The 20,173-nt window shown below is 39.4% G+C and overlaps 1 protein-coding gene across 2 annotated transcripts in view; it reads left to right on the top strand.

Annotated features, from left to right (window-relative positions):
* The window catches only part of ppm1h (protein phosphatase, Mg2+/Mn2+ dependent, 1H), a 33,729-nt gene that overhangs the window by 1,005 nt on the left and 12,551 nt on the right, over nucleotides 1-20,173 (top strand). Inside the window, exons 2-8 of one of the 2 annotated variants that reach the window (XM_039808562.1) lie at nucleotides 8,221-8,386; nucleotides 9,085-9,132; nucleotides 10,273-10,299; nucleotides 10,727-11,083; nucleotides 17,561-17,673; nucleotides 18,226-18,310; nucleotides 18,537-18,655. In XM_039808562.1, the coding sequence (XP_039664496.1) occupies nucleotides 8,221-8,386; nucleotides 9,085-9,132; nucleotides 10,273-10,299; nucleotides 10,727-11,083; nucleotides 17,561-17,673; nucleotides 18,226-18,310; nucleotides 18,537-18,655 (915 nt within the window). The remainder of the gene's footprint in view (nucleotides 1-8,220; nucleotides 8,387-9,084; nucleotides 9,133-10,272; nucleotides 10,300-10,726; nucleotides 11,084-17,560; nucleotides 17,674-18,225; nucleotides 18,311-18,536; nucleotides 18,656-20,173) is intronic. The other variant, XM_039808563.1, reaches the window with a different exon arrangement.

The raw sequence follows: 20,173 nt of genomic DNA, 5'->3' as shown, positions 1-20,173 counted from the left end.
CACAAATAATTTACTAATTCAGATTGTTCGTGTATGTTGAACATAGTAATAATAAAATACATAGTCTCACAGTAAAACTGGTAAAACCTGACCATGTCCTAGTGACATGGGACACACAGTTATCACATGTAGATTAGCAGGTTTTAAGTATTTGCTCATTCCATGTTTGTCTTGTCAGACACTTACAGTCATCCTCCATCTACTTCACAACTGAGACCAGAATCACAACCAGACCTTTCAAGATCATCTGTTACATTATTGATATCACATCTTGGGCGTTCACAGCCATTTGGCTGCCTGCATCCTCCTGCCATTAAGGCTGTAATAAACCAGCTGTGTTGTATTTTAAAAAGACATTATAAACCGCATCTAGTGCAGCAGCTTGACTCATGAAAAGCTAAGTTGTTACTTTGCTTCTATAAACCGTGTCGTTAGTTTGGGAGTGCAGCTGCAGAAAAGTGGCAGGACATGAGAAAATGCAGGCTAGAGAAGCCAGGAATTACTTAATTTGCATGCTGTTAAGCACAGCATGTTGTACGCCTCCACGGGCTAAAACAGGACCTGCACTACACAAACGTAACACTTAATGCAGTTTACATTTACCTTTGACAGGACATAACTCACAAAGTGGGATAAACTCTTGTTGTCATCATCCTCTAACGCCAGAGAGCGCAGAGTCACTATCACTTCTACTCATGCATTCCCATATAAGTATCCGGGCGATCTGATGGTTAGTGAGGCTGTCTAACTATAGAGGTCACAGTTCAGGCCTTAAGGCAATCCCAACTTCACATTGTGTGAAACAGCAGTTTAGTACCCTGAATTCATACATATACAAAGAAGAGTTAGTGTGCTCTGTGTTTTCCTCTTGACATATCTTATCTTCATGCTGTTGATGGCTGTTATGATAGAGTGCCTGTTTCCTTGAGCTTAATTGTTTAATCAGTGATATTAGACGTTCAGTGAGTGCTGCGTGCAGAAACTCCCCCTATCTCTTTTGCAATTAATGTTTCAACTTCAGCTGTCCTGCTGTGAACCCAGTGTAGATGTGCAGGGCTGAAACATATTGTTATAAAATACTGAAACATTGGCCAACGCAATTTCCCAGAGCTTAAGGTGATGTCTTAAAATTGCCTGTTTTGTCTGACCAACTGTCCAAAAGATATTTAGTTTGCTGTGATGTAAAAAAAAAAAAAAAAGCAGCAAATCCTCACATATAAGAAGGTGAAACCAGAGAAAATGTTGCATTTTTGCTTGATTCAATACTTAAAATTGTTGTTGATTAAATTGACTAATTGAATGTTTTCTCTGCTTCCTATCAAATGAGGAAATCCTTTTTTAATTATCATACGCCCTCTGCAATGCTAATCTGCCACGAAGAATCTTTAATCTCAAAATGGAAAAGAAAGGAAACCACTCATGAATGTTCTAAAGTAGGTTGCATCATTTTAGTTAAAATGATAATCCAGAATTTTTGTGTGCTAATTGTGTATTTCATTATTAATCATAATAAGTTCATGATTGAAACAACACAAATATTTTACTGAGGTTTCTGTTTCATATATAAAAATCCCCATACTTAACTAAGATGTATAATTCTATAGGATCAGTTGAACAGCCCCACATTAATAGATTTTGTGTGTGTGTGTGTGTGTGTGTGTGTGTGTGTGTGTGTGTGTGTGTGTGTGTGTGTGTGTGTGTGTGTGTGTGTGTGTGTGTGTGTGTGTGTGTGTGTGTGTGTGTGTGTGTGTGTGATGAGCCATGCTGGGGATTTGTCAGCAGCTGGCTTTGTTGTTGTGAAATCTCACAGACACGAGCCCATATTAGATGATGTGATGTAGGGGTTAACATTGTCAGATAGCAATGGGTCTCTCTCATAAAACGCCAGGATACATACTTGTAGTGCATTTTTCTTTTTTTAACATAATTCTTTGGGCTTTTCCGCCTCCGAAAGGGGAGAGAGAGGGAAGACATGCAGGAAATTGTCACAGGTCGGATTCGAACCCTGGACCTCTGCATCGAGGCATATGTCTCTCAGTATATGTGCACCTGCTCTAACCGCTGACCGAACCCGGCCACCTTGTAGTGCATTTTAAGACTTGGTAGTTACAGCTATATATTTATACATTTTCTTTGAATAAAAAATGGTTTGAAGGGAATCTCTGAGATGGTTACACATTTATTTTGTTGTACTTTTTACATCTTATTTCAACATCCTGACTGTTTTTTCCTCATTGTAAATTATATTAAAGGATTCCATTGTGTCCGTATCATTTAGCAATGGAATGTAAAATCAAAGTTTAGGATCATGCGGATGAATTGCATATTCCTAATCTGTCCCCCCCCTTCATACCCCTGCCTGTCTTTAGGCCTCTCTGAGCTGAGCTTGCTGATGTCATCCTGGGTTATTAGATTGCTCCCTGTGGAGACAGGAAGAGCAGTTATAGCTTTATGAGCAGGATTCTGATGTGGGTGCATTGTCTGGTCAAGTGCACAATCATTTGAATGGATCAGTGCGTATTGCTCACCGCCCTCGCTTCTCCAGCGCACTCACAGGCCTCACTTATGTAGACAGGCTACATTTACTGCTGCTTTTCTGTGCAGTTTTTTTCTACCCATCATGTATACACCGGCATTGGCCAGTAATGATTCTCCCTTGTGCACTCAGTTCCCTGTAAGGGTGCAGTTTGCAGTGCTGCTGTGTTGCATGGTGCTTGGTGTTCTCTTAATATGAGGAGGAAACTGCTCGTGATGTCACCTTCAGTTGAGTTCAATCAGGCGTGTTCTTTCCAGGAAGTGTTTTCAGTTTTGGAGGGGTCAACCTCGCTGTGACAATGTCCATGCACAAAACCAAAAATGCCAAGTCATTCACACTTAATAGGTACACCTGTGCTGTCTAATGCGATTCAATACAATAATTCCTTCCTCGAAATTGTCGGAAATGTGTAAATTCCTTGTGTGTTATACTGAGGTCAGGGTTAAATTTGTTCTGGACTGCATTATATTGAGCTGTGTTTCTAATTTCTTGTCCTTTCCATTTTCATACCAGTGTACCTAATAAAGTGGCCACTGAGTGTAGGTCACTATTACAGTTACCATACCTTATATTAATATTTGTACAGTACAGTCAGTAATTTGTAATGGTATTAGCTTACATCACCATTACCACTTTGAACTTAAAATTTCCCTGACTCCTGGTCCCTCCCACTTAATTTTTTGGGTGCAGTCAACTGAAAAAGTGATCTATTAATGACGAAAATAATTGAGGGGTAAAAGGACTATGGCAATTATCATTAGTTGACGCCTTTATTTACCTGCTAACTTAACCAGCTGTAGATTCCTAAACTCCCACTTTGTTTCGGAGTACTTGGTTCTAGCCTCTACCTTGTCTGCTCAAAGTTACTTTTTGGAGGGAGAACAATGAGAGAAGGGACAGTGAAAAAGCTGTGGTCTCCACCTAATGTGTAGTTTCAGTTTGGATAAAAGTGAGGTCTTGAGAACAAATAAAGGCTGGCAAATCCGATCAATACTCAGTAATGAATATGCGTGTCTGTAAGCTGAACACGAGCACCCCCACTGCACACTGTATGTTGTGTCTGCAGGTCAGCAGACCTTCATGGGTGAGAGGCTGTAATTTGCCATACTCTGCATTACCATCTAAGTTAAAGGAACAGAGATAAGAAAGTGGCAGCTCCAGGGTGTTTAAAAGTGTGAAGCGTGTGTTTTTGAACTAACTTGCATGTTCAACATCTCCAACATCTCCAAGATAAAGAAGGGTGAAAACATGTTGTCAGCACCACAAAAATGCCATACATATGTATGTGGTCCTTCCACTTTTATTGTAGGTTTATCCATAATACCGTTTGGTTTTTGTTCAGTCTTTTCCTCTACTTTTCTGATATTTCCCCACTGTAAAGGAGCTAAATGTCACACTCAACGGTTGAGAGGAAGCACATGAGCAGCACATTTTACGTCCAAAGCTTCCAGTGCTTAATCACATGATACAGCACATGTTCTTGTGTTGTTTCTGCAACATCAACACGGCACATCGCTCTACTGCAGAAACAACATGATGCTTTTTTCAGTTCAGTGCTGGGTTTCCTTTATGTAACTATGAGCAGAAAGTACAGTAGCAACAACCACACAAATAAGAAATATTGGAATATAAAGATAGGTGTGTGAATGTACAACAAATGCTATAAAAAATGATGATTTCAATTACCAAGTAATCTGTATTATTTTTGCAAAAAAAAAAATGAATTGTTTAGTCTATATAATGGCCGTCACCAGTATTCCCAGAGCCCAACATCTTCAAACTTTTTAAACACTCCATAGAAGATATTAAACTTACAGATATGTAAAACAGAAAAGCAGCAGATCCTCACATGTAAGAAGCTGTTACCATGCAGCAAATCTTTCATTGATAAATTACTTAAACAATTAATTGCATGGCAACGTTGTCTGTCACTTTTCTGCCAATCAACTAATCAATTAATTGACTAGTTTTCTTTTTGAAGTAGAATGGCATTATATTTGCCAGTCAGCTAAGTGGATAATTTATTAATTTTGGGACTTATGCAAATATATAATATCATAATGTACCTTAAATTACCTGGTGTGGTGTCTGATAATGCCTTTGGAGCAAAACTTCAGGTCAGGTGTTACTGAAAAGAAAAATAATCCCCCAAAAGAAGGCACACTGTAGGTTACAGCTCTGACCGAGTAATTGAGGTCATGCCATTGTCTCAAATGTGAAGAAATGAAGTGAGGTAACTGAATATGACAGCCCTGCTCTCGGACGTAGCTCATGCCTCGGGGTCTGGATTGCTTTTCCTCTCATATCCGAGATGAAAGGCTCGACAGCTCAACTGTTGTTAATCTTGTGATCTTCCAGGGTCAAGTGAACGTCGTCTCTGCAGAGCTTTAGTCTCAGACACGTATGATGGTGCATGACGTTTGTGGCCTCTATTCATATAAAGTTAGGGTAAGGAGTTAAAGGAACACATCACTGTAAAGTTACATTACTGTTGACCATTTTCAAGACATTTCATAGACTGATTTTAAAAGCTTGTGGGAAAACTCAAACTACATGCAATGCTTGAGATTTGTGGCATGAACTAAAAGCAACTGCTGCCGGAAATGTTGAATATCTAAACGTGTTTGGCATGCTGTGGAAAATAGTTTTCAAAGTCATTTATAATTCCTTAATAAGCAACAGTCACTATAAATATAAAACAAAACTGAATTATAATATACATGATTAATGTTGGCGTATCCAAGTCAAATTAAGCAAACATCACAACAACTTGAGTATGAAAGTTCATTCTTGGCCCTCGGAAATAGTAGTTTGACAAAAAAAGTTTTGAAAAAAATCTTGAGTGTTTACTTACTATCTTTTTCTGGGTCTTTCCACCAAATCTCATGGTCATCCTCGGTGGATAGAGTTTGCACAGTTGACCTGGAGAATTCATACAGGTTGCATACTTGGGTCATCTCATATCATATGTCATATCATGACAACTCTTGATGAAAACCGTGAGATGTGATTAAAAGCCACCGAAAAAGGCTTGCAAGTGGACCTGTAAATAGCCTTTTCTGTAGTGCCACCCTTAGGATGCTGAAACAATTTCACGCCCAATTCATGATGCAATTTGCGACTACTACAACTTCTGTTGTGCAAATAACAAAAACACCAGTTGTCTATCTTGTTCTTTACATCACCACGTCACTTTGCTTTCAGAAAGTAATGATGGTATTGGTAACACCTGTGATTGACCGGTCAAAATGACGTATAGTTAAAAATTATGTGTGTGCACATATGACATCTGCAATTTCCTGAGCCTTTACTGCGTTTATATTTTCTCTATCAGTGATTTGTGAAGGGCTGATGTATGGCTGTAGGGCTGTCTGATTTCTCAGAATTCTATGCACTTTATTTGCTAATGCACTTTTAATAATGGACAAACATGATCATACTGCATTCTGTGTTTTGTCTGCATTCTGTCTTTTCTTAAGCACTGCTATAAAGAAAAAGCACTTTTAATGATTGCACTATGGTTAGATAGATGTTGTACTGGTTGTCCTTACTTGTGCAATGACAGTAAATTTGAATCTAATCTAAAAGTACTTGTATTGCCACTGACAGGCTCAGATTAATATTCTAAGTGTCTGACAACATTATGGAAAGGATTTCTAAGGAGGTTGACCTTTCTGTTAAAGAGTATGATCCTTTTTTTAACATAAAAACATCCGCGAAATCGCGTTGGCTAGATCCCCCAGACTCCATGTAAATAAACAGTTATTTTAGCATCGTTAAATACACTTCATTTAAAGTCGACAGAAACAAAATAAAACTATGAAAAGCCGTTGTGGGTCATCTTTCCCAACCATCACAATTCTAGTTTTGGTTGAAATAAACATAGTTTACCGATTTACATGTGAAAATACGTTGGCTCTATACAGACTAAAAGGATTGCTTTTTTTCTGATGGGTTTAGCGCTAGCGACTTCAGAGCTGTTTCTGGTTAAACAGAAAGGTCTTAAAGAAGTTTTTAAAGGTCTATCTCTGAAGGTATCCTTTTCATAATGTTGTCAGACACTTATTAGAATACTAATCTGAGCCTGTCAGTGGCAAAACGAGCACTGTTGTGAAGGTAAATACAAGCTGGACAATTGCCCTATTAACTTACATTGTAGCTTGTTTCACCGCTGCAGCGATCTCGCTTAATACTGGACCAGTGTCAAAGATTGTTGTTCCCATCAGTCACTTAGACACAAAAACATTGAAGGTCCAAGTTGAAAAAAAAAAAAAACAGTAGTTACCCTTAAAGTGTTTTCTTTAAACCTGTTTTATTGACAGACTACAGAGTTTGCTATTATTAGTTTTTAGGACAGGAAAGTGGTGCGTATCCTATTGTATAAGACTCCAATTAGAATCAATATTTCTGAGTGAAGGTCTGCCCAGTTAATGGAGACAGAGGATCTGTGCTCTGCATGTTGATCCCCATGACCAATTAGGATTACTTACATAGGATCCTCCATAGGGAGGTAATCATGACTGCCTCTCATATCAACACGTAGCCATATAATGTCTAATTTATTTGATATGATTCTCACTTCAGACATTGCTTAGAGAAATAGAGACATGCTACCAGTCTCTACGTCTTTAAGCATACAGTCTGTTGAAAAATAAACTGTTATTGTGGAGTAAAAAATGACAGAATTCCAGAAACAGGCACGCTTTCCAAAAGTACATATTTATATTTCACATTTTGTTCTTGCGTGCCCCTTGCTTATCTAACCTCTTGAGCTCTAATTTCCTACACTAGCAATAGGGTCACTGTAGACTTAACATCTCCTACGGTGTGGCTAAATCGAGAATGCCTAGAGTATTGTTAAGCAGCGTGTGCTTGTCCACGACGACAGCAGCTCGCAGCAGCGCACCATCTGCCAGGTGTTGTATAATGCAGTATTTATGTGGCTTTCTGGCCTCTCTCCTACATGTGTGGCTCTCAAACTTAAGTGTATTTAAAGAGTGTGCATTTGCTGACTTTATCTCGCATTGTCTCACTTTGTTTGTTGCAACAACAAAAAAACTGCTGTCATGAAGAGAAACAATTACACAGAAATGGAGTTTGGAAGGGTTCTATAGTCTTAAAAACTGTTGGGGGATTAAAGGTCCCACCTTGAACTGGTAAGGAGGACATTGAAGCCCTTAAATTACCTGTAGCAGTGTATCATCTTTTAATGAAATTATATTGTGATAAATGCAGCGAGGCACAATCACCTTTTGGAAAGTTTAGGCTAATCCAAGACATAGCTGTTACCAAACTGTTTGTGTTTCTGATAGAAGGGAATGCTTGAAATGATGTGAGTAGAGATGACAACTGGTCCTGGAAATAGTTTTCTTTCTCTCTCTCTCTCTCTCTCTCTCTCTCTCTCTCTCTCTCTCTCTCTCTCTCTCTCTCTCTCTCTCTCTCTCTCTCTCTCTCTCTCTCTCTCTCTCTCTCAATTTAATAATGTACTCTATTGTATTTATTATTCAAACGTATACCTATATTTATATCACCTATAGTACACAAATAATGCCTGCCTGTTGCACTACTATTAATTAATTTAAATCATTATTAGTATCTCTTTATCTCTTATCTTAGGTGTCCTGTTAAACTGAAGTATGGCTTCAAATCCCTGTTTTGTGTCCTGTTATCCCCTCTCCATCTAGGGTAATCAATGCAGGAAAGAGCACTTTAAATGAGGACCAGGCCTGCTGTGAGGTGCTGGTGGTCAAAAGGAGACCTGCAGGAAGCTCCACGCCCAACCGGACCCCGATGGTCCGCAGGAGGTCTTCCCTGCCCAATGGAGAGAGTTTGGGCCTCCGGGAGTGCTCAGTGAGTCAAACTAATTGGTCTGGTTGCATCTGGAAATATCCTCCTTTTCCACCATCTCCAACTTGAATGACATTCTGCAGACACATTTTTATGACCACAGGAAGAGACAAGATACAACTTAAGAACAAAATACAAACTGTAGTGAGATATATTGCCTCCTTTGCCCATTTGTTATCCTTAGACATTATCACACACTTTATTTAAAATCAAATGCTGTTTTTGTAATGCAAGCTTCTACATTTTAGCATTTATTCACTGATGAAATCCAGCTAATGGTCAGAGTGGATGTAGTCCTTGAATGCCCCTGGGGTCCTGCAGTTGGGACCCAGTGTCCCTTCATCCTGTCCCATCAGCAGTTTATTGGGGCGTACTGCACACCGTCCTTTACACACCGCAGCCTCGGCCTTCAGGAGCTCTCGACAGCCACTGATACGGGCAGGCAAATGCGAGTACATTTGCTCACAGAAACACTAAAACATGCTTTAAAGTTAGCAAATGTCCTTCTGCAAGTACAGTATGTTGTGTACAAAGGAAGGTAAAGTAAGGAAAACTGTATATCATTATGAAATGAAAACTCACAGCTGTTTGCTTTTGTAGGGAAATGTGTACTACATTGACACTGTGATGTACTATTGATATACTTATTCAGTTACTGACACATACTTATTACTAATACTTATGCTATAATTTCCCCTCAGCCCACCAGCACTTTACTCAGGCCCACCCAGAGCCTACAGGAAACTCGTGCAAGTACCTCATGACTCACTGCGGCAGTGATACTAGACCAATAAGAGTACTAGTGTAGAGCCTTTCTAGTGCTTTTTCTTTGTTAATAGGCTCATTTCTTAGAATCTGCCTGTACTATATTTAGACAACCAGAGCTTTATTAGTGTGTGCAGAAATACTGTATGTGCTAGCAATGATCAACACTCAGTGACCAGAAAAATGCAGTATAACCCCTGCCCCATGCCTGCAGAATAAAGTCTGCCCTCTCTTTTTCACTTTACATACTTTATGTGTCCCGGCATGATGCATGGTGCAATAGCAACTCCGTGTCCATACTTTCATTAGTCCATACATTATATATGACTGAATTTCTTAGAATGGAGTTAAATGTGTATCTTAACGGACATGAAAAAGCATGGCCATTGACTCCAGGAGGGCGTCAGATGATACAGTTGCTGCACTTTTTGAAGGCGGCAAACTCAAAGGTGTGCAATGAATGAACCAGATCACAAGACACTTTTTCTAAACATTATGTGGGAGATGGCACTTTGTAGATGAAAACAGAAGACCGTATCCAGCTTTGGAATATATAGTGCATCATGTGGGTCTATTAAAACCTGCATATTTGAGGCATTGATCCCAGAGCATCAATTAACATCATAGCAAACCCAGAATGAAGGGGGCTTTTAGATCAGAAGAAGTCATTGAATGAGGGCCTGAAAGCATTCCCATTTAACACCTAAAGCATGGGATACATTTAAATGCAGTTTGAATGGAGCTTTAAACTTTGGGCAATGTGTGAAGCACTGATGTCTGCATGAGTCAGCTTTAACACCTGGGCCGTGCAGCTTTCTGTTTGAGTCTCTGTAGCAGCTGTAATCCGAGCTAAAGTCAGTCCAATGTGGTATCTATTCTTCTGGTCACTGGGACAGTATATAGCTCCCAACCCTTTTGGCTTGTGACCCTTTACACAACTGAACATCTTCTTGTTACCCCACCACAGGTTGCATATTAAATGTCAGTTGCAAGAGACTCCACTAGTGTTGTTCCCCTCCCTTTAGAGGCCTAAAGGAGTATACTATCCAGTATTTTACAATAAGCAAAGATGAGAGAAAAGTCACTTTCCTTATTTCCTTTTTCATTTTCCCCGAAATTTACAGTATCTTGAGATTGGTGGGTCATTCCAGGTAAGGAACCACAGCAGATACATCATCTGACTGCAAGGAGAAGGAAGTTTTGAATTACCCCACATTCACACTTTTATAATGTTGGATAAAAAGTCATTACATTTCATTCATTTTGACAATAATAAAAAATACAAACCAAACTTTTGGAGTTATCGGAAACTGGATGCAGCTGTTGTCCAAGCATCCATTTAGATATGCTTATTAAATCTTAAAATATTTGACTGGCTGTCATCAACTTCAGACTGATTGTTAGAGAAACTGTTAAATACACGTCATATTAATAGGGAACCATGCAATCACAGAATTTTTATTTTTTATTTTCTGTGGATTACTGATGACTATAAATGTAAATCAAGCAGATACAAATATTGACCCAATGAATTAGTGTGTCATTGTCTGGTGTGTGTTTGACTCTATCTGTATCTAGGACAGCTCTGAAGACCTAACCTTCCACTACTGGGCGTTGTTTGATGGCCATGCTGGCTCTGGGGTGGCTGTAATGGCTTCCCGCCTTTTACATCACCACATCGCCATGCACCTTCAGGAGGTGGTGGAGATTGTCTGCACTCCAAACCTGCTGGCACCCACATGCCTCGGAGAGGAGCCTATCAATCACCACCTCACCTCGACATCCCAACGCGCCCTCACCAGGGCCGCCTCGCTCCGCGGCGCTGCAGGGGCTCCGGGCTCACCCAGCACCCCACCTACACGCTTCTTCACTGAGAAGAAAGTCTCACAAGAGAGCCTGGTGGTCGGAGCCATTGAGAATGCTTTCAAAGACATGGTAAGAGGCGTTTGCTTGGTATAAATTAGAAGTCTGAAAGTGTTTAAAAGAGTGTGCTGACCTTTTTGCCAATAATGTTGTAGATAAACTCTTCAATGTGCAATGAAAATATTATACACACCATTCAAATTACAGAACATAGAAAACATTCATTTTATGTTTTTGTACCCAATTATGCTCCCATATCGTCTTCTCGTCTTCTTTATAGTTCACAGATGACTTTCATGAAAAGTGAGCTGGAAGGAAATTTAGATATTTGGTAGCACTTTTTCAGCATTATATTAAAATTATGCGTTGTATGATGTCTAATACATATTTTGTGGACGGTTGGAATTTGTGTTGTACTATGTAGACTTTCTCTTAATGTTCCTTCTGTTAGGGATTTCCTATAATTCCCAAAATAACATTAGACATACCCCTGTCAAATTGCCCAGAGTTGGTGCTTCCATCCCTGGGTGTATGTGTATTTGGAGAAAAAGGCTAGTCATGCACTTTTCTAAAAAAAAAAAAAAAAAACGTTTCCAGCTACATTACTTGATTGAGACAAGTTGCTGGAAAAAGAAAGAGACAGTCTGCTAAATACATCCTACAAACAAAATACTGTAAGTGTTTTTATTTCATGCGTTTGCCATTTACATTACACTCACATCATAACAGAACTTGCACAATGATATAGACTGTTGCAACAAATATATACAGATTTCCTCAACCCTTAAACCCAGTAAAATGACGCTACAAACAAATCTATATTTTGAGAATGAAAAACCTGTCCCTTGTAGGCTTGAAAAGTAGCTGCAAATAGCTGTCTGCTCCAGTCTTCACAAAGAGCTGTGGATATGGTCAGCTTGAATTATGCCACTTACAATTTATTCCAATCGTCGGGTGGGAAATTATATCAAAACACCCATAAAAAAAGCTCCCCACAATGATCCACCTCTTTGCTGCTCACTGTGTCCTCAGTATATATTTCACCATAAATGATGAAGCCAACATTAGAGTATTAGATAATTGATACTTAAAAGTAATTTGAGGTTATAATTACAGTACTGCTGTAAGTTGACATGGACTCATCATTCTCTTTTCCAGAGAGATAAGGTTTCTTACCTGACTTACCTACCTACATGACTGTCCCTCTCAAACTGAAAGCACATGGTGCCAGTCAGTCAGTCAGCCAATAGCCTCAGAGCCAGGAGAAGTGATGTACTTTTTCCATCTAGCTGCTGCAGGTCACACACGCAAGCCATCTGGCCGTGCTGTAAGTGGATGCTGGACACTTGCAGAGGCCAAGAGATCAAGACCAGAGCCATTCAAAACAGTGTTGGCCTGCCTGTTATGTTTGTCTTCTGATGGATTGCGAAAGAGTAATGATCTTATATGTTACATTGAGAGTCACTCTTCTTGTTCTGAAATCAAAGCGGTTTAAATTATAGTAATTCAGAGTTTGCTATTTTGCTATGTACATGTAGGCAGGATAATGCCACCAGCCCATTTAAACAAGCAAATGACATTCATTAAGGGTTGTATACAAGAGAAGAAAAGGATTCCTCAAAAACAAATTAAACAAGTGGATCCTTTAAACATAGACCTCAATGAAACATAAGAGTTTGCAAAGAAATGTACTTACAACTCAACAAAACACAGTATTAATGATGATTAAAGCTGCAATTCTGATTATTCTCATTATCAAGCGATTATTTTATCTGATTATTTTCTTGTCAGCTATAAGCAAACATTGCCCATCACAAGTTCACAGAGACCATGGTGACGTGAGGTCTTGTTTTCTCTCACCAACAGTTTAAAACAAAAATATCAGTTTACTCTTATGGAAGACTAAGATAACAAGAAAATATTAACATTTTAGAAACTGGAAACACGAAAAAAGAAAGAAAAGAACTAAACGATAAATTGATAATGAAAATAGATGATTTATATTTTGTCCAGTGTTTAAACGACTAATAGTTCCAGTAGGGGACACATATACAGTACAGTACATATAGTAAAAAAGTACAACAGACCAAATGTAATCTGTGATGCCCTGCTGCTGTAAACCCCAGCCGCCTGGTTTCAGAAACAGGTTATAACCGAAACTCTGAATCATCTTCCAGTAATGCTCGACCCAGATCTGCGCTGCATAAATTCTTTTGAACATTTGTGTTGTGGGTGAGATTACTCAGGGAGGTTAAATAAGATCTTACAAGAGGGCAGTGCCGCTCAATCCAATTAGAAAATACAATTACTCAGTGCATCCTGGTGTTTCCATGTCTTCACCACTAGGTGGTAGTGTGCAATTGCCTATTCTCACCAAGCAACATGGCCATACAAAGGGAAATGGTGGGTTGGGGCACTTATGGCATGTGTAGGTGTAATTAATGATTGTATAAGGATCAGTGGATAAATTGAAAGGTCTGTTTTGAATTTATGGTTAATGATGAGGGGATTTTTTTTTCACAGAGTCATGAGGATTGTGTTTTTGAACTACAGTTGCACATAGTTGTTATGACAAAATACTTTTTGTTAAAATAGAAAGGCAGTAATCTGCAAAAATCTTGTTTTTCTGAGCAGTAGATTTATAGGAAATTGTAATGATGATTTATTTTGAACACTGTTAAGTCAGTGCATATTCTGACTTTACAATACTGTAGTTTAGTTTGCTGCCTCTGTTCTTCTCTCTTTTCCTTGTCAGAAACATATATTTGCCCACGACTCCTAGCAATCAGCAAACCTCTGTGTCTCACTCTGCTCCTCGTCTCTCCTCTCACATGCCTCTCTGGCTCCTCATCTCGCTTTGAATATGCACTCTTTACCCTCTGTGTCCTCTCTCTCTTTCTTAAAGGGGAATTGCGCTGAAATCCACCATTTTAAAGGTTGCAGTTGATGTCGCAGCATACCTCAAACCTTGCAGCTACAAAACTTTCTCATGGCGGTCTAAAGTTGTTCTTCAGAGAGCTATATATTAAAGCAAAATACAATGTATTTCCAGTTCATTGCTCAGTGTTTCACTAATTGTAATTAGAGCACATATAGGTGAGGAAAATGTTTGTAACTGGGAAAACAGTGCCTACTTTTCTCCACAGCTGTTCATTATTTTTATTTCGGTAATCATTTTTTAACTGAATGCGATACGATTCACATGGTACACATTTTCGCTTGGAACAAAAGACCATCACTTCTATTTTTGCTGAGTAACTACCCAAAAGTTGAGTTTGGCAGAGTCCCACCCCTGAAAGCCCCCGTCTTATTTTTTTTAATGAAGTTCATTCTTTAAGAAAATGGGAGGTGTCAGAAAATCTTGGGAATGTTTGGTATCACTCTAAATCTTTGTCTCAGAGTTTAGAGTCTCTGTATCTTATCAGCGGGATCCGCCTTTAGTTCTCCTCTGACACGACTCTCTGCATTCCTGTGGAAGCGGCCGGTGTGTGTGGAGCTGTAGCTGAAGCCCGACAAACACTCAAGGATGTGTAAACATCAAAAACAACGTGAGACAAGGCTTATGGGCTAAACTGTTTGTGGGCCCATTACAGAAAGAGAGGAGATGAGATCACCGGCCTCATATGATCCTCTTTAGTATAAAACATGCATGCCTCTGTACCTGGTATGTGTCAGACTGAGCTATACTTGAGGTTTTACCATCATGCGAGTATTTTACTGTATTTTACTGCTTATTGGCGGAAACTCAGGGAAGTCAATGCTCCTGGCCAAGAAATAGTCATTCTCATAACCCCCCGTAGAACCACAATGTGTGGTACCACGTGTTCTTGTGTTTGAGTGAGCTTTAGAGGTGCTGTTGGGCATATTTAGTTATCTTTGGACCAAGCCAGGCTAAGCTAAGCTAACCGGCAGCATGTGGTCATATTTACCATACAGATATGGGAGTGGTGTTTATCTTCCCCTCTAACTTGTGGCAAGAAGGCAAATAATCACATTTCCAAAAATTATTTTGATAAGTGTTGCGGGCATATTTTTGAACACTGGAAAGAGCTAGCAGTTTCCTCCTACTTTCAGTTATGCTAAGCTAAGTTAAACGCCTCCTTACTTCAGCTGTGACAGACATGAGAGTGGTATCGCTCTCAAACAGAAAGCAAATAAGCAGAATGTTGAACTATTCCGTCAAGTTATTGTTAGCATGAGGTATGTTGTGGTTAAGCATTAGCCTTTAGGAAATTAAGGTAAATAAATTTTATGTTTTCAATTTATACTAAATTCACAGTGTGTGTGTGTGTGTTTTATGAATTGTGAAGAGTAGTTTAATTATCCATCCATTTTCTATATGTATCCATATTCTCCATCCCAGCTCTTATTCGGTGAGAAGTGGTCTATCTCAAGGGCACTAGTATAGTTAAAAAAATGTAATGCATGAATAGGTAGGTTGTTAATGCTCTATTAAAGGCTAATCAGCTAAAAGGATTTATTTAGTTAATTACCTGTCTCACTGTCCATCATCAGAGTTTTCTTTCTGATGATTTTTCTGCCATCTCTGTACTTTCTTTTCCTGTTTTAAGGCTGAATAGCTTTAGTATCTAATTAATTCTGCAAATGCACTGACAGTTAATATTGCAAACGGCATGGAGAAGGGAGTTTTTGGTCCGACCTGTAGCTCATAGGTTGTACAGTAACGCAACAACTGCTTTTTCCAGTTAAGTCAAACCTTGTCTTCTTTTTTGGCGAGTAAGAGGAAGATTGCTATGAAGATTTTGGCCTTCATGACAATATTGGCTCCAAATGGCTCCTTCTCAACCTATGAAACATTTACTCACATATATTCTGTGAGCGTACCTTATTATGTCCAGAAATATATATTCTTTAATTGGTCAGTTGCATCACTTAATGGTGTTTTAGGGTGTATCTAAAAGGTTAAAAACCACGGTATTAAGAGGTTTGTTTGGAGGGGAGGTGTTGAGAGCTGTTTTGTGTTTGAGTGTGCGTTTCCTTGAGCTTTTGTTCAAGTAAAACCTCTGCATTAAGATGACAATAATTGCAAGTTTTCCTATATCACAATAACGAGTTTACAGTAATATGAAGAAGTGCAGAAACCATTTCTCTCTCTCTCTCTCTCTCTCTCTCTCTCTCTGCCTGCTGGTTATTTAGCTCAGTTGTTAGATTCTTCCTTGCGGAAGTAGAGAGAAGAAAGGTGTAGATGTTTATGCAGACATTTTCATTATTAAAGACTTTGCCTGCAGCAAGAGCTATTGGATACAGCGAGGGTAAATATGTATGGCTCGCTATGGATTCATAATTCATTCAGGGTGAAGGACACATTGTTTACCCTCCCCAACACACACACACACACACACACACACACACACACACACACACACACACACACACACACACACACACACACACACACACACACACACACACATATCTATCCTCCATACTCCATACTGTGTGTGTGTGTGTGTGTGTGTGTGTGTGTGTGTGTTTTCTGTAACTGAAAAGGAAGATGGAGTGCAGGCGTTCAGAAACACAATAATTCTGTCTCATACACACAATCACACAAACGTAATGAAGGTGACTGCACACATACATCCAGGTACAAAAATGATTGCTTTTTATGCACACACACACGCAGAACTCTCTACACGCACTTGCACTCTGATTCACACACACACACACACACGCATATTTATGCACACATACACTACAAACCACTGCTGTCTCCTGTCAGAAAACCACAGACACTGTGCACAAACACACACATTCACACAGTTGTAATCAAATGGAGGTAGACAGAAGCGGAGCAGAAGGCGATGAGCTTTAGTTGGGGTAACATTCCTCATGGGAAAACATGTTAGGGATGGCCTTGCTGCAAATGTGTTCGCTAACATTTTTCATCCAACTCAATCGGTTGATAGTGACGGAGGGATGCAAAGAAGGCGCCATAGGGGTCATCCATTTTCCCGGGATAACTTCCTGCTTCTGTTTTGCCATTAAAGGCCCCTCAGGAGCAGTTAACAGCAGACGAACAGTAGCGACAGAGAGCATAAAAGGGTTAAACCAAGTGTGAGCAGCTTGGTTCAAATTTATGTTAGCATTTTGATTAATTCGCTGACAGGTTAATTATTCATCTAATTAATGAACTGATAGCATGGGTTTTTTCAAAGAACTTTTTTTTTTTTTGGTTTAATTAGCAGCAAATTAATCTGGGCTAATTAACTGGTGTAATAACCAGCGGTCCCTCCAAACTTTCTCTCCTATCCTTTTGGTTTCCATTCCGTTTTATTGCTCCTTGACTTATGGCCCTGTTGATGAATTAATTCATTATGGTGCTATAATTAATAATAGCATCATGGTGGGTTCTAAGGACCAGGGCATTATTTTTCTCCATATCAGGTTTTTGCTTAAACGCTTTGTGCCGCAGCGTGATAGGAAAAAGTTTTTGAAGGCTGTGATGATTAGAAACATGATTCTGTGTAGTGGATGGGTTTGAATTATGTGCTCTCATCAGAGGATTCATTTGTGTGTGTTTCTATTTAGGATGTGCACATAGAGAAGGAGAAGGCAGTCTACAACATCTCAGGTGGCTGCACTGCTCTGGTGGTTGTCTATTTGCTTGGGAAGCTCTACGTTGGGAACGCTGGGGACAGCAGGTGAGATACACATATTCTACTACTCTACTATGTAGGGCTGAACGATTTGGGGGAAAAAATCTAATTGCGATTTTCCTGCCAGATATTGCGATCACGATTCGATTCGCGAAAATTTTTTTAGCTCCATATTGCACCCTCTACAATCATGTTAAATATAGTAATCAAAAATAAATGAAAGATCCACTGAAAATAGGACATTTCTGTAAACAATCTGTGATATGTGACATTATTTCAGCATTTATCTTATGAAACAACATTAAATATAATAATATAAAGGGGAATAAAAAAATGTTGAAGCAAATGTTACACCAAAACATTCAACTAAATATTTAACATTTGATTAATCGCGGTCTTTGCAATTAGCTTATCGCTTTCTTTCAAACTGTGATTTCGATTTGAAAACGATTCATTGTTCAGCCCTGCTCCTGTGCACGAAAAGCGTACCTTTGCGATGATGCACACGCTCACCTTCTCGTGCCCCGCAGCCAGCAGGAGCAACAGTGTTCCAGCTTACATAAACACAGTTTTGTTTTGTCTGCTCCTCTCCCTCAGGGCTATCATTATCCGGGCAGGAGAAGTCGTCCCCATGTCAGCAGAGTTCACACCGGAGTCAGAGAGACAGCGACTGCAGTTCCTGGTAAGAAAGAACCTTTCTCGGCTCCTTTCTAGCAAGCACAGCTGTCAGATATTAGCAGAGCTGACCTCCCCTCCCGTTGAGACACCGGCTATGCTTAGCTCTGTCTCTCTTACACTGCCTGCTCTCTTTGCCAGCTTAATAGACTATGGAATTGTTTTTCCTATCCCCTGGGTATGTCAATCTTCTTCTTTTTTATGTTTTTTTTCTTTCTCTTTTCATATCAAAGGCCTACATGCAGCCCCACTTATTAGGAAACGAGTTTACACATCTGGAATTCCCGAGGAGAGTCCAGAGAAAGGAAGTGGGGAAGAGGATGCTGTACCGTGACTTCACCATGTCGGGATGGTGGGTTGACAGATTTATTGATTTTTGACTAATTGACTCAATCTTTTAATATCAAATGCAATGCACGTTACACATCATGCAAACTGCGAGGATACCACAGTTTTGTTCCCCAATTTTGCTGATTCGGTGTGTTTCTCCTCTGCCTTCCTGCTAATTTATTTAACACATTTGTTGAAATACCGTTCAATTGTTTACATCCTTACACTGTGTATCTGGTCAGATCCATTCATGAGCCCTCTGAGAGAGTCAAAATAATTTCTGCTTCCCAAGCCTCATATAATTATGCCTTGCTGAATTAATTATTTTGAGACATTATCTACGTTTGAGTGATTTCCTATGATATACCCCAAAAATAGCCAATAACCGCAATCTCCATCCTATTGAGCGTGCAGTATTGTAAAAAAGTCATTCAAACCTTCCCTGTCAGAAGAAGGCCAGAAGGTGGCCTTGACGTGTGTGTGTGTGTGTGTGTGTGTGTGTGTGTGTGTGTGTGTGTGTGTGTGTGTGTGTGTGTGTGTGTGTGTGTGTGTGTGTGTGTGTGTTGAGAGTGTGAGAGAGAGAGAAGAGAGAGAGAGAGAGAGAGAGAGAGAGAGAGAGAGAGAGAGAGAGAGAGAGAGAGAGAGAGAGAGAGAGAGAGAGAGAGAGAGAGAGAGAGAGAGAGAGAAAGGTAAGAAGGAATATGTGGGCAAAGCAAGGACAGCTCTTTATCTGACTGTGGAGAGAGAGGTAAAAAAAAGGTCAAAGAGATTGAAAAAAATTGTGTGAGAAGGAAGAAAAGAGAGAGTACATAATGACTGAGATACAGATGGAAATGTGAAAGGGAGAGAGAGGAGAAAAAAGGAGAGGAGACCAGGGAATCGAAGACACACAAACTGAGGGAGGGAAAGATAACGTGCAGCTCCAAGGGTACACTGCAACGTTTCTTTAAAGTAGCAAAGTGTCCAAGGACTTTAACCCTAAAGAAAGTTACAAACACTGCTACTAAGGTGAAATGCCAATTGGCAGCATATTCACCAATCAAAGAGGTTTAGCGGTCAGCACTGTGAGTTTAAAGCCAACAAATTGTCGGTGCCCAAATTCTAAGTGAACTGTACAAAAATGCTAACCCTTTTTTTTTTTCTTTTCAAAGACGAGTGTTTTCATAATAAGGACACATAGGCCAAGCACACCTAACTCCCGCGTAGCAGCTTTTGCCAGTAGGTAAAAGCTCTGTATTCAAATCTTTACTTAAAGTAAGTAAAGATTTACATATAGTTCTGAGGTACTTGGACTTCAGTATTCAGATTTCATGCTACTTCTACTCCCCTACATATCACAATGAAATATCGTACTTTATACTCCACTACATTTATTTGTTATAGTAAGTAATTACTTTGCAGATTAAGATTTCAAAACCTAAAATGACCATGTACAATATGATGCATTGTTACACAGTCAATGAGCAACAGTATATAAAGTAGCTAAAATTAGCATCACCTTTAACATTAAAATAATGCTTACACATTGAGTCCGTAATAA

This window comes from Perca fluviatilis, chromosome 8 (genome assembly GCF_010015445.1).
Source record: "Perca fluviatilis chromosome 8, GENO_Pfluv_1.0, whole genome shotgun sequence".
Taxonomy (NCBI): domain Eukaryota; kingdom Metazoa; phylum Chordata; class Actinopteri; order Perciformes; family Percidae; genus Perca; species Perca fluviatilis.
This window is presented reverse-complemented; position numbering and strand designations above follow the sequence as displayed.